Source organism: Bison bison, unplaced genomic scaffold (genome assembly GCF_000754665.1).
Source record: "Bison bison bison isolate TAMUID 2011002044 unplaced genomic scaffold, Bison_UMD1.0 scf7180017864375, whole genome shotgun sequence".
NCBI classification, from domain to species: Eukaryota; Metazoa; Chordata; class Mammalia; order Artiodactyla; family Bovidae; genus Bison; species Bison bison.
Window position 1 is genome coordinate 1,242,238 of NW_011494947.1, and position 12,719 is coordinate 1,254,956.

The window sequence follows — 12,719 nt, forward strand, 5'->3', positions numbered from 1 at the left end:
TTGGGGCATTTAGCATTGTCCCAGAGGTCTCTGCGATTGTCCTTATTTCAATTCTTTTTTCCTCTCTGCTTCATTTATTTCCACCATTCTATCTTCCACCTCACTTATTCTCTCTTCTACCTCTGTTATCCTCCTGTTGGTTCCCTCCAGAGTGCTTTTAATCTCAGTTATTGCGTTGTTCATTACTGATTGACTCTTCTTTATTTCTTCTAGGTCCTTGTTAAACATTTCTTGCATCTTCTCAATCTTTGTCTCTAGTCTTATTTATCTGTAACTCCCATTTTGTTTTCAAGATTTTGGATCATCTTTACTGTCATTATTCTGAATTCTTTTTCAGGTAGACTGTCTCCTATTTTGTTTGATTTAGTGGGTTTTTATCATGTTCCTTTATCTGCTGAATATTTATCTACGTTTTCATTTTGTTTAGATTGCTGTGTTCGGGGTGCCCTTTCTGCCAGCTGGAAGTTCATGGTTCCTCTTAATTGTGGAGTTTGCTCCCTGTGGATGTGTTTGGACTAGTGGCTTGTCAAGGTTTCCTGGTTGAGGGAGCTTGTGTCTGTGTTCTGGTGGGTGGAGCTGGAGCTCTTCTCTCAGGAGTGCATTGAAGTGTCCAATAGTGAGTTTTGGGGTGCCTGTGGGTTCATCATGGCTTTGGGAAGCCCATCTTTTAATGTTGAGGGTTGTGTTCCTGTTTTGCTGGAGAATTAGTGTGGTTTGTCTTGCACTGAATCTTTTTGTCTTTTGGGTGGAGCTTGGTTTTAGTGTAGGTATGGAGAATTTTGCGTGAGCTCTTGTCTATTAAAGTTCCCTGGAGTCAGGGGTTCTCTGATGTTTTAAAGTTTTAGAGTTAAGCCTACTGACTCTGGCTTTTGGTCCTTTTCTTACAGTAACCTCAAGACTTCATACAGCATACAGCACAGAAGATTAAACCCTTAGGTTAATGGTGAAACAATTCTCCATGGCCAGGAACACCCAGAGAGATACACAGAGTTATATAGAGAAGAGAATAGGGAGGAGGGAGGTAGAGGTTACTAGGAGGAGAAAGGGGAGTCAAAAGGACAGAGAGCATTCTAGCCAGTAATCAAATCCCTTAGTGAAAATGGATACTGAAGATGAGATTCTTAAAGGTACAAAATTGATAACAAAAAGAAGCAAAGAGTAGAGGTAGAGGTTAGACTTTCAGAAATGCAATATAAAAAATATAAAACAAAATCACAAAAATTTTAAAAACATATATATGGAATTTGATTTTTTAAAAAAGCTTTTTTTGGGGGGGAGTGTTACTAGTAGGCTGTGAAAATGAAAGTTAAAGGAGTAAATAACTCAAAGTTTTAAAAAACTTAAAAAGTGGTAATAGTAAAAATATATCTAGGAATTTCTCTGGTGCTCTTGTGGGCATTGTGGGGTCAGTTCAGTGTCAGATAGTCCTTTGTTCTGGCTTGTACTTGTTCCCGAGGTCTACAGGTGCCTCAAATGCACTGTCTCGGTATTAAGTGCAGGGTTTTAGTTTGTTGCACCTGTCACTTCCAGAATGGTTCCTCTTCCTTTGTTTATTTTGGCTTCCTCTGTCCTCAAGTCTCTTCAGTGTCTAATTTCTGCTCTGACACAAGGGGTGAAGGTGGCCACTTATTCAGGCTCACTTGTTCAGATGTGTTGTGGGAGGGAGGGATACTGCAACAGATCTGCTGGCACGTGTCGGGCGTGCCTGCAGTGGATGGACCACCCTGGGTTTGCCACAGCCTGAGGCTCAGGCTCCAGGGTGCTCTGCAAGGGCTCTGTCCCAGGTGGGCCCTGCATCTTGTGCACGTTCCATGTCTCAGCTGCTCAGGTTCTTGGGCGCTCCATAAGGGCACAGACCCAGATGGGCTGTGCGTTTTGTACCCTTCCCAAGTCTGAGCAGCTCAGGTGACCAGGTGCTTGGTGAGCTCACTGTCTCAGGCGGGCCGTGCATCTTACTCACCTCCCCGGTCCTGGCTGCTTGGTTTCCTGGGTGTGCTACAAGAGCAGAGTCCCAGGTGTGCTGTGTGTCTCCCATGGAGAGCTGATCAGGCTGTGACACTCCTGGTAGTTGTCAACCATCCAGGATCCCAGGAAGACGTGGTTAGCAGTTGGGAGCCTGCTCACAGTTTGGTGGAAGATGCGGACCCTGGGGCCAAGATTGAAGCAGCACTTTGCCTTCTGGCTCTGGCTGTTGGATGCCTCCCTTCGGCCTCCGGAGATGGAGGGCCGTATATGGCAGCTGGCTTGCTCTCCTTTGGTATTTGCTCAATCCTTTGTTCTGTGAGCGTGCCAGGGGTCACTATGCAGTGTTAGAGCCTTTTGCGGGAAAGGTGTTTTTTTATTTTTTTGTCTCTGACCATCCCATGGTTTGGGTAGCTATCTCATATGAGCTCCTCAGATTGTCTTCAGGACATTCGGGCCCGGACCTTACCCTAAGGACCAGTGATGCAGCCTGCGCCTCCCTGCGTAGTCCCCAGTCACTGGTGGCAGACGCAAGCAAGCATCTGTGCCACTTTTCCATCTCCACTTAGAGTTGCAGTTAGGCACGTGTTCTGTGGATTTTTTTTTTTTCTTGGCCTTCCAGTTACGTTGCCCTTTGAGATTCCAAAACTCCCCACAGACAGGCATGTGAGAGGGTTTCCTACTGTGTGGAAACTTCTTCACGACTCCCTCCTCAGGACGGTCTCTGTGCTTAAATCTTTTGTCTCTGATTTGTCTTTTATATTTTGTCCTACCTCCTTTCAAAGAGGTTGGGCTGCCTTTCTGGATGCCTGATGTCCTCTACCAGCGTTCAGAAGTTGTTTTGTGGAAGTTGCTTAACGTTCAGATAATCTTCTGATAAATTCGTGGGGGAGTAAGTGGTCTCCCTGTCCTATTCCTCTACCTTGTTGGGACCACTCCTCTCTCTTTTCATTTTTTTAACGGGTAGGTGGTATAAGTCAGTGAAGTGAAAGTGTTACTTGCTCAGTCATCTCGTGACTCTCTGGATCCCATTGAACATGTAGCAGCTTCTCTGTCTATGGAATTCTCTAGGCAGGAATACTGGAGTGGGTAACCCTTCCTTTCTCCAGGGAATCTTCCTGACCCAGGGACTGAACCTCCTGCATTGCAGGTGGATTCTTTACCACGTGAACTACCAGGGAAGCCCCCAAAATCATTAAGGAGAAGCATATTTTTTATTGATAGTAACCAAAATGAAATACAATTTTAAATGTGTGGCTTTGAATATTTAGTTTATTACATATATCTGATGGAAAATGAAACACAGACCATAGAGATACGTATAATACCACGAAGAGGAGAGGGGATGCTTACGAACCTACTGAGAAAACTTTGACATGTACAGAATTCTCTAGCTATTAACCTAAGTAGTGTCTTAATGCTAAAACTGATGTTTCGAGGTAGTTACCTCTGGCTGGAACATGAAAGGGGAGTCACAAAAGGCCCAGCTTGTGCCTTAACAAAGAAGCTCCACCTTCTCCTTTCCAACAGAGTGTAGTTGACAGAGATATTGATGTATTTATAGCAAAACTCCACAAAAGCAATGTTTTAAACATCTCATACTCTGTGTGCTCATGTTCCTGTATCGTAAAAGCCACATAAAAGTTGCAAAGCCATGTTTAGTGACTGGTTTCTTTAAATAAATCTAATATGTGGTGTTAGTACTTCTTTAAACTTCTGAATTTTTATACTCAGGAAAAAGCTTTCTAGAAGGATCACTGCATGCAGTATATTTTGTTGATAATAAGATACAGAGCACATGGTTCATTTTTCTTTTCCTGTAGGTTTTATGGGAATTAGAAACCTTACGTCTCATAAATCACTTTGAAAGATCCATGAAGGCAGAAATTGGAGATGATGATGAGTTATATATAGTAGACAACAACGGAGAGGCACAGCTGTTCGATTTCACTGGCCAAGACTTTGAAAATAAGCTTCGAGTTCCTCTTCTTGAAATACTGAAATATCCATATCTGCTTTTACATGAGCATGTCAGTGAGTATCTTGGGTGTTTTCACAGTTGTATCAGTTTTATTTTAAGAATCGTAAGAATTTTGGTTATCTATACTGAAAAATCTGTTCCTTAAATGTATAATTAGGGTACTTGGTATTTTTTCCAAACATAGTAAAGTGAATTACACAGTGAATACCATATATATACCACATAGATGATTCTGCACTTGCTAACATGTAACTCTACTTGCTTTATCTGTCCATTTATTCATCTGTTCATTCAGTTAATTTTCATTCTTGGAATCTGCTTATAGCAGGGTTTCTCAGATCTGGCACTGTTGACATTTTGAACTGGATAATTCTTGGTGGGTGGGCCTGTAGGATGTTACAGGAACATCCCTGACCTCTCTCCACTAGATGTCAGTAGTGGCTTTCTCTCCCTTCTGCCCTGGTTGTGACCACCAAAAATGTCTCTAAAGTAAAAGTAAATGCCTCTCAGTCATGTCTGACTCTTTGCGACCCCATGGACTGTAGCCTACCAGGTTCCTCCGTCCATGGGATTCTCCAGGCAAGAACACTGGAGTGGGTTGCCATTTCCTTCTCCAATGCATGAAAGTGAAAAGTGAAAGTGAAGTCGCTCAGTTTGTCTACTTGAAAGTTATACAGTCGTGTCCAACTCCTAGCGACTCCATGGACTGCAGTCTACCAGGCTCCTCCGTCCATGGGATTTTCCAGGCAAGAGTACTGGAGTGGGGTGCCATTGCCTTCTCCGAAAAATGTCTCTAGATAGTGCCAAATGTCCCGTGGGAGTTGAGGGGTGGGGCCAGAGAGAGGCAAAATTGCCAGATTCAGAACCACTGGTCTATAGTAGTTTTTAGTAATTACTCTGACATAGCATATTATAACTGCCTAGGTTTTGGTCCTTTGTATTTGCATTTCTTAATACAAATCTCTTGAAGATATTTTTCTGATCTGTCAAATCTAACAAAACAACTACCTTTAGGTACCTACTACTGTATCTAGGCCATGTTCAGATTTTTCCAGTAGTTGCAGAATTTTTTTGGCAGGTTTATTTAAATTAGAGTGCAGTCAAGGACTTTGCATTGGCTGCATTTAGTTCATGTTTCTTACGTCTTTTAATCCAGAATCATTTACTCTTACATACACGCACACGTATTTTTTTTCATTTGCTGTAACTTTTGCTGAGACCAAGAGGTTTACCCTGTAGAATAATGCACTCACTAGATATTTTTATTGCTGTCTTGTCATGTTATTTAACTTATTTCTCTATTCTATTTCAGTATACTGAAAAGTAGATCTAAAGATTTACTAGAGAAATCAGTTTTTTCTAAATAAATTCAAAATAGATTTTTAAACTCTTTAATAAGCCACTTTTCAAGCATTTATTAAACAGTACCATATCTAGAAAAGTATATAAGCTTATTAGTTTTTCATAAATACACTTGTGTAGCTGGCATCCAGGTCAAGAAACAAAAAAAAAACATCAACACCCCAGGAGTTGTTCTCCTACTTTTCCAGTCATTATTTCTCTTCCCCAAAGCTAACCACTGTCACTGTGATATTCTTTTGAGGCTTGATGAGTTGACTCATCTGATAGGATGCATGTGTAAGTCTGTTCAGTAAACTTCTGGAAGTAATGAAGAAATTTCCATAAAGCAGTGGGGTTAGGATAGTGCTGGCACAGATAGACTGATGGGAACAGTATAGAGAGTCGAGAAGAAACCAAGGATATTTGGGGAATTTAGTGTTTGATGATGATAGTATTTCAACCAGTGGAGGAAATGGGGTACTTGGTAACTGAGAGTAGGACAAAATAGCCATTTGTGGATAAAGTTGATACCACTCTGATACAAAATGAAGTCCATGTGGGGTCAACATGTAGAATGCTAATGGAATTGGACTATAACCCTACTTCCAAGAAGATGCCCTCTGGAGATAATTATGCCCTGTGTGAAAGAAGATGTTTGTACTAATAAAGTCAGTCATTCATAGGAATATATTATGAATTACATGATGACTACCGTATATATACCACAGTCTTTCAGAAGATTGAATACTGTTCCTACATTTACACCATTTTTTGCCTCAGTTTAAAAAAAAGAAAAATGAGAAACTTCATTTACTTAGAGGGTAACCGAAGAAGCCAGATTTAGGGAATCTTGTTAAGTTGATAAGTTTTGTCTTACATTTACTGCTTTATTTTTTCTGTTTAGATGAATTATGTGTTGAAGCACTTTGCCGGATGGAACAAGCTAATTGCTCCTTTCAAGTTTTTGACAAACATCCAGGGATCTATTTATTTTTGGTTCATCCCAATGAAATGGTAAGTGTCAGTGACAGGCAGTAGAAGAGGATATCTTCTTTTGTACCAATAGATGACTAACTATAATAGAAGTTTTGGTGTATACTTTGTGTAAAATATTTGCCAAAATTATTCTTTTGTTGTAAAATTACTGCAGTTAAGGAGAGAGTGCTTTAGTGGGGGTGGGGGGTCAAAGAAGAAGAGATTTAAGAGAGTAAGGAATCCTTCTGACAGGTGATGCTCCAATTTAAAAGCCAAGGGAATGATTTCAGACTTCTTTTAATATGTTGACCTGAGCTAATGAAGGACTGTTCTCTGTTGCTTTTCTTGCCAGCCTGCCCTACTCCAAGCACATGGAAATACCGCTTAAAACATTTAAGATTATTTTGTTAGTGAACGAGGTTTTTAAAAGGTGATGAGGTATGGGGAGGACAAGAAGATTAGTTCCTAGGTGCTGGACAGAAGGAGGAACAGAAGGAGGACAGTAAGAATCAGAGCAGTAGGTAAAACAGAAGCAGAGAGCAACTCCAGAGTTTTGGAACCTGACGTTGAGCTGATGGCTGGGGTTTGCAGATTTATCACATGTGATGAGGCAGCATGTGCTGTGGGTCTGTGCACATTGGCCTCTTGAGTTACAGTGTTAAAAGTTGTGCAGGGCAGCTCTGCTGATGGAGGGCCAGTAAAGAGCCTTTAAGTGGCAAAGAAAGAACATGTTAATGGTGTTTCAAGAAAAATGGTGATGAATTTCAGTCTCTTCTGTGCCAAACCCTAACAATGATGGAAAAAAAATTCAAAAACAGATGAATTTGAAAAGCTGTAAAATCACACAGTTCAATTCCTTTGAACCAGTAAGGGAGCACAAGCACAAAGTGATGAGTGGTGGAAACTTGTAGTCCTGGCTGGCAGTAGGTAGCAGGGGATTGAGTTTGTGCAGGATAACAGGAATTACAAGTGTACTCGATGCTAGGGTAGACCCAGAGTCAAGGGCTCTGCTTAAATGAGATGGGGCCTTCCTTCCTGTGAAAGAAGATTGACAGAAAGTACCACCAGCGGCTGTCTAGGACTGGCTTTCTTAAAGCTGCAAACCAGTAGAGGAAGCTGGTCCAGCTGAACAACCAGGACCTGGTTCTGCCATTGCAGGCTTCGGGACTGAGTCTACAGGGCCAGGAGTGACTGGATTCTTCACTATAGGCTTATTTTAGAGGTGAGGAAACTGAGTCAGGAGACTTATCCACGGTTATACATTCTAGTTTGTGGTGACTGGGATTTGTGTACAGGCAACCTGACTCCATAAAGTAGCCTGTGGGAGAGGCCTCAGGTTGGGCGGTCATAGACCCAGGTGTGCATTCTGGGTGGATCATTCGCCAACTGTGGGACTTTGGGCAAGCCCCTCACCTACTGGGATTCCCTGGTGGCTCAGCTGGTAAAAAATCTGCCTGCAATGTGGGAGACTTGGGTTTGATCCCTGGTTGGGGAAGATCCCCTGGAGAAGGGAATGGCAACCCACCCCAGTATTCTTGCTTGGAGAATTCCAGAGACAGAGGAGTCTGGTGGGCTGCTGTCCATGGGGATGCAAGGAGTTGAACACGACTGAACGACTAACACGCAACCTGACTCCAGAGTCCTTATGCCTTTGTTTTTTTTTTTTAATTTTATTTGGAAATAATTTAAAATACAGAAAATTCTCAGGAATAAAAAAGGTAGCAAACAGTCTGTATACTCTTTATCCATATTCACCAGGTATTAACATTTCACTCTCTTTGCTCTATCTTTTGCTTTCAGTTAACTACAAAACTTTTTTGTTCTCTGAACTATTTGAGAGTAGGTTGCATATATCATGACTGTTTGCCTTTTAAGACTTTATTGTATATTTCATAAGAATAATTATTATCATAATATTATAAACTTTAGTGAACAGTGAATTTAATGTTGATACAGTAAGGTCTATTTTCCAGTTGTGTCAGGTAATCCATTGTACTTAGTAGCATTTTCCGCCATACTCTGAGATTATTTTGGTTAACTTTCTGTGATTGTGGCTTTTCATTCTGGAATCTGATGGATTGTAATTCTTGTTTCTTCTGTCTGCCCTCTGATGGAAGAGGATAAGAGGTTTGTGCAAGCTTCCTGTTGGGAGGGATTGGCTGGACTGGCTATGGGGAAAACTGCTCTGAGGGGTGGGACCATGCAGAGTAAATCTTTAATCCAATTGTCTGCTTATGGGTGGGGCTGTGCTCCCTCCCTGTTAATTGCTTGCCCTGAGGCAACCCAATCATGGAGTCTGTAGGCTCTATAGTGAGGCTATGGGCTCTATGGCAGGGCTATTGGCATTCTGCCTCCAAGAGGATTTAGGCCAAGGTGTGCCTCCCAGGTCTGCTGCTCCCAGTGCCCCTGCCTCTGCCAACCCATGCCTTCACTGGAGACCCTCAGACATGCAAGGCAGGTCTGGCTCAATCTCTTGTGGGGGTCACTGCTCCTTTCCCCTGGGTCCTGGTACACACAGCGTTTTTCTTGTGCTCTTCAAGAGTTCTGTTTCCCCCAAGTCCTTGCCGAATGCCAAGGTTGGGATGTCTGATGTGGGGCCTAGAACCTTTGCAGCAGTGAGAGAACTTCTTTGGTATTAATTGTTCTCCGGTTTGTGGGTTGCCACCTGGTGAGATTGGGATTTGATTTTAATGTGTCTGCAGCCCTCCTACCATATCCTTGCAGCTTCTCCTTTGTCCTAGAAGTTCCTATAAGACCTTCTAGAACTAACACCCAAAAAAGATAACCTTTTCATCATAGGGGACTGGAATGGAAAAGTAGGAAGTCACAAAATACCTGGAGTAACAGGCAAGTTTGGTCTTGGAGTACAAAATGAAGCAGGGCAAAGGCTAGAGTTTGGCCAAGAGAACACACTGGTCATAGCAAACAGCATCTTTTAACATCACAAGAAACTACTCTACACGTGGGCATCACCAGATGGTCACTACCAAAATCATATTGATTATAAACATGTCAGCAAATTTGGAAAACTCAACAGTGGCCACAGGACTGGAAAAGCTCAGTTTTCATTCCAATCCCAAAGAAAGGTAATGCCAAAGAATGCTCAAACTACCGCACAGTTGCACTCATCTCACACACTAGTAAAGTAATGCTCAAAATTCTTCAAACCAGGCTTCAGCAATACATGAACTGTGAACTTCCAGATGTTCAAGCTGGTTTTAGAAAAGGCAGAGGAACCAGACATCAAATTGCCAACATCTACTGGATCATCGAAAAAGCAAGAGAGTTCCAGAAAAACATCTATTTCTGCTTTATTGACTATGCCAAAGCCTTTGACTGTGTGGATCACAAGGAAAATTCTGAAAGAGATAGGAATACCAGACCACCTGACCTGCCTCTTGAGAAACGTACATGCAGGTCAGGAAGCAACAGTTAGAACTGGACATGGAACAACAGACTGGTTCCAAATAGGAAAAGAAGTACATGAAGGCTGTATATTGTCACCCTGCTTATATAACTTCTATGCAGAGTACATCATGAGAAACGCTGGGCTGGAGGAAGCACAAGCTAGAATCAAGATTGCCGGGAGAAATATCATTAACCTCCGATATGTAGATGACACCAACCTTATGGCAGAAAGTGAAGAAGAACTAAAGAGCCTCTTGATGAAAGTGAAAGAGGAGAGTGAAAAAGTTGGCTTAAAGTTCAACATTCAGAAAACGAAGATCATGGCATCTGGTCCCATCACTTCATGGCAAATAGATGGGGAAACAGTGTCAGACTTTACTTTGGGGGGCTCCAAAATCACTGCAGATGGTGATTGCAGCCATGAAATTAAAAGACGCTTGCTACTTGGAAGGAAAGTTATGACCAACCTAGACAGCATATTCAAAAACAGAGCATTATTTTGCCAACAAAGATCCATCTAGTCAAGGCTATGGTTTTCCTAGTAGTCATATATGGATGTGAGAGTTGGAGTATAAAGAAAGCTGAGCACTGAGGAATTGATGCTTTTGAACTGTGGTGTTGGAGAAGACTCTTGAGAGTCCCTTGGACTGCAAGGAGATCCAACCAGTCCATCCTAAAGGAGATCAGTCCTGGGTGTTCATTGGAGGGACTGATTTTGAAGCTGAAACTCCAGTACTTTGGCCACCTCATACGGAGAGCTGACTCATTTGAAAAGACCCTGATGCTGGGTAAAGTTTGAGAGCAGGAGGAGAAGGGGATGACAGAATGAGATGGTTGGATGGCATTACTAACACAATGAACATGGGTTTGGGTGGACTCCAGGAGTTGGTGATGGACAGGGAGGCCTGGCGTCCTGTAGTGCATGTGGTCACAAAGTTGGACACGACTGAGCGACTGAACTGAACTGATATATATTCCTTGCTGCCGAAGATGGAGAAGCTCTTTACAATCAGCAAAAACAAGACCTGGAGTTACTGTGGCTTAGATCATGACTCCTTATTCCAAAACTCAGGCTTAAATTAAAGAAAGTAGGGGAAACCACTTGGCCATTCAGATATAGTGGTTATGATGATACAGTAGAGGTGATGAATAGATTCAAGGGATTAGATCTGGTAGACTGAAAAAGTATGGAAGAAGGTTTGTAACATTGTGTAGGAAGTAGTGACTAAAACCATCCTAAAGAAAAATGCAAGAAGGCAAAGTGGTTTTCCAGGGAGGCCTTTACAAATAGCTGAGAAAAGAAGTGAAAGGCAAAGGAGAAAAGGAAGGATAAACCCAGCTGAATGCAGAGTTTCAGAGAACATTCAGGAGATAAAGTCTTAAGTAAAAAGTGCAAGGAAATAGAGAAAAACAATAGAATGGGAAAGACTAGAGATCTTCAAGAAAATTGGAGATACCAAGGGAAAATTTGATGCAAGGATGGGCACAATAAAGGACAAAAACAGCAAGGACCTAACAGAAGCAGAAGAGATTAAGAAGAGGTGGCAAGAATATACAGAAGAACTATACAAAAAGGTCTTAATGAACCAGATAATCACGATGGTGTGATCACTCACTTAGAGCTAGACATCCTGGAGTATGAAATCAAGTGGGCCTTAGGAGGCATCACTATAAACAAAGCTAGTGAAGGTGATGGAATTCCAGCTGAACTATTTAAAATTGTAAAAGATGATTCTGTAAAAGTGCTGTACTGAATACGTCAGCAAATTTGGAAAACTCAGCAGTAGCCACAGAACTGGGAAAGGTCATTTGTTCATTGCAGTGCCAAAGAAGGGCAATGCCAAAGAATGTTCAAACTACTGTACAATTGAGCTTATTTCATATGTTAGCATGGTAAAGCTCAAAATGCTTCAAGTTAGGCTTCAGCGGTATGTGAACTTGAGAACTTCCAGGTAGATGAACAATCTGGTTTAGAAAAGGCAGAAACCAGAGGTCAAATTGCCAACTCAAAACATATACTACTGCTTCATTGACTACACTAAAGCCTTTGTGTGGATCACAACAAACTGGAAAATTCTTAAAACGGATGGGAATACTAGACCACCTTAATTGTCTTGTGAGAAACCTGTATGCAAGTCAAGAAACAGCAGTAGAACTGGACATGAAACAACAGACTGGTTCAAAATTGGGAAAGGAGTACATCAAGGCTGATATCACTCTGCTTATCTAACTTATATTCAGAGTACCTCATGCAAAATGCTGAGCTGGATGAATCAGAAACTGGAATTAAGGTTTCCTGAAGAAATATCAACAGCCTCAGATGTGCAGATGATACCGATCTAGTGGCAGAAAGCAAAGAGGCACTAAGAGCCTCTTGATGAAAGAGGAGAGTGCAAAAGCTGGCTCAAAACTCAGCATTCAGAAAACTAAGATCATGGCACCTGGTCTCATCACTTCATGGCAATTAGATGGAGGAAAATGTGGAAACAGTGACAGATTTCATTTTCTTAGACTCTAAAATGACTGTGGATGGTGACTGCAGCCATCAAATTAAAAGACACTTACCCCTTGCAAGAAAAGCTATAACAATCCTAGATAATGTTTTAAGAAGCAGAGACATCACTTTGCTGACAAAAGTCCGTACAATCAAAGCTATATTTTTCCAGTGTCATACGGATGTGAGAGTTGGACCATAAAGGCTGAGCACAGAAGAGTTGCTGCTTTCGAATTGTGATGGAGAAGACTCTTGAGAGTCCCTTGGACAGCAAAGAGATCAAACCAGTCAGTCCTACAGGAAATCAGCCCTAAATATTCATTGGAAGGAGTGATGCTGAAACTGAAGCTTCACTACTTTGGCCACCTGATACGAAGAGCCGACTGACTCATTGGAAAAGACCCTGATGCTGCAAAAGATTGAGGGCAGGAGAAGAGGGCAACAGAGAATGAGATGGTTGGATAGCATCATTGAGTCAGTGAACATGAGTTTGAGCAAACTCTGCAAGATAGTGAAGGACAGGGAAGCCTGACATGCTGCAGTCCATGGGGTTGCAGC

At 41.9% G+C, this 12,719-nt stretch overlaps 1 protein-coding gene across 5 annotated transcripts in view; it reads left to right on the forward strand.

The window, feature by feature from the left end:
- The window catches only part of SETX (senataxin), a 90,013-nt gene that overhangs the window by 19,507 nt on the left and 57,787 nt on the right, over positions 1 to 12,719 (forward strand). For all 5 annotated transcript variants that reach the window (XM_010856778.1, XM_010856780.1, XM_010856779.1 and 2 more), the window contains 2 exons: positions 3,786 to 3,996; positions 6,189 to 6,298. In XM_010856778.1, coding sequence (XP_010855080.1) covers positions 3,786 to 3,996; positions 6,189 to 6,298 — 321 coding nt within the window. The remainder of the gene's footprint in view (positions 1 to 3,785; positions 3,997 to 6,188; positions 6,299 to 12,719) is intronic.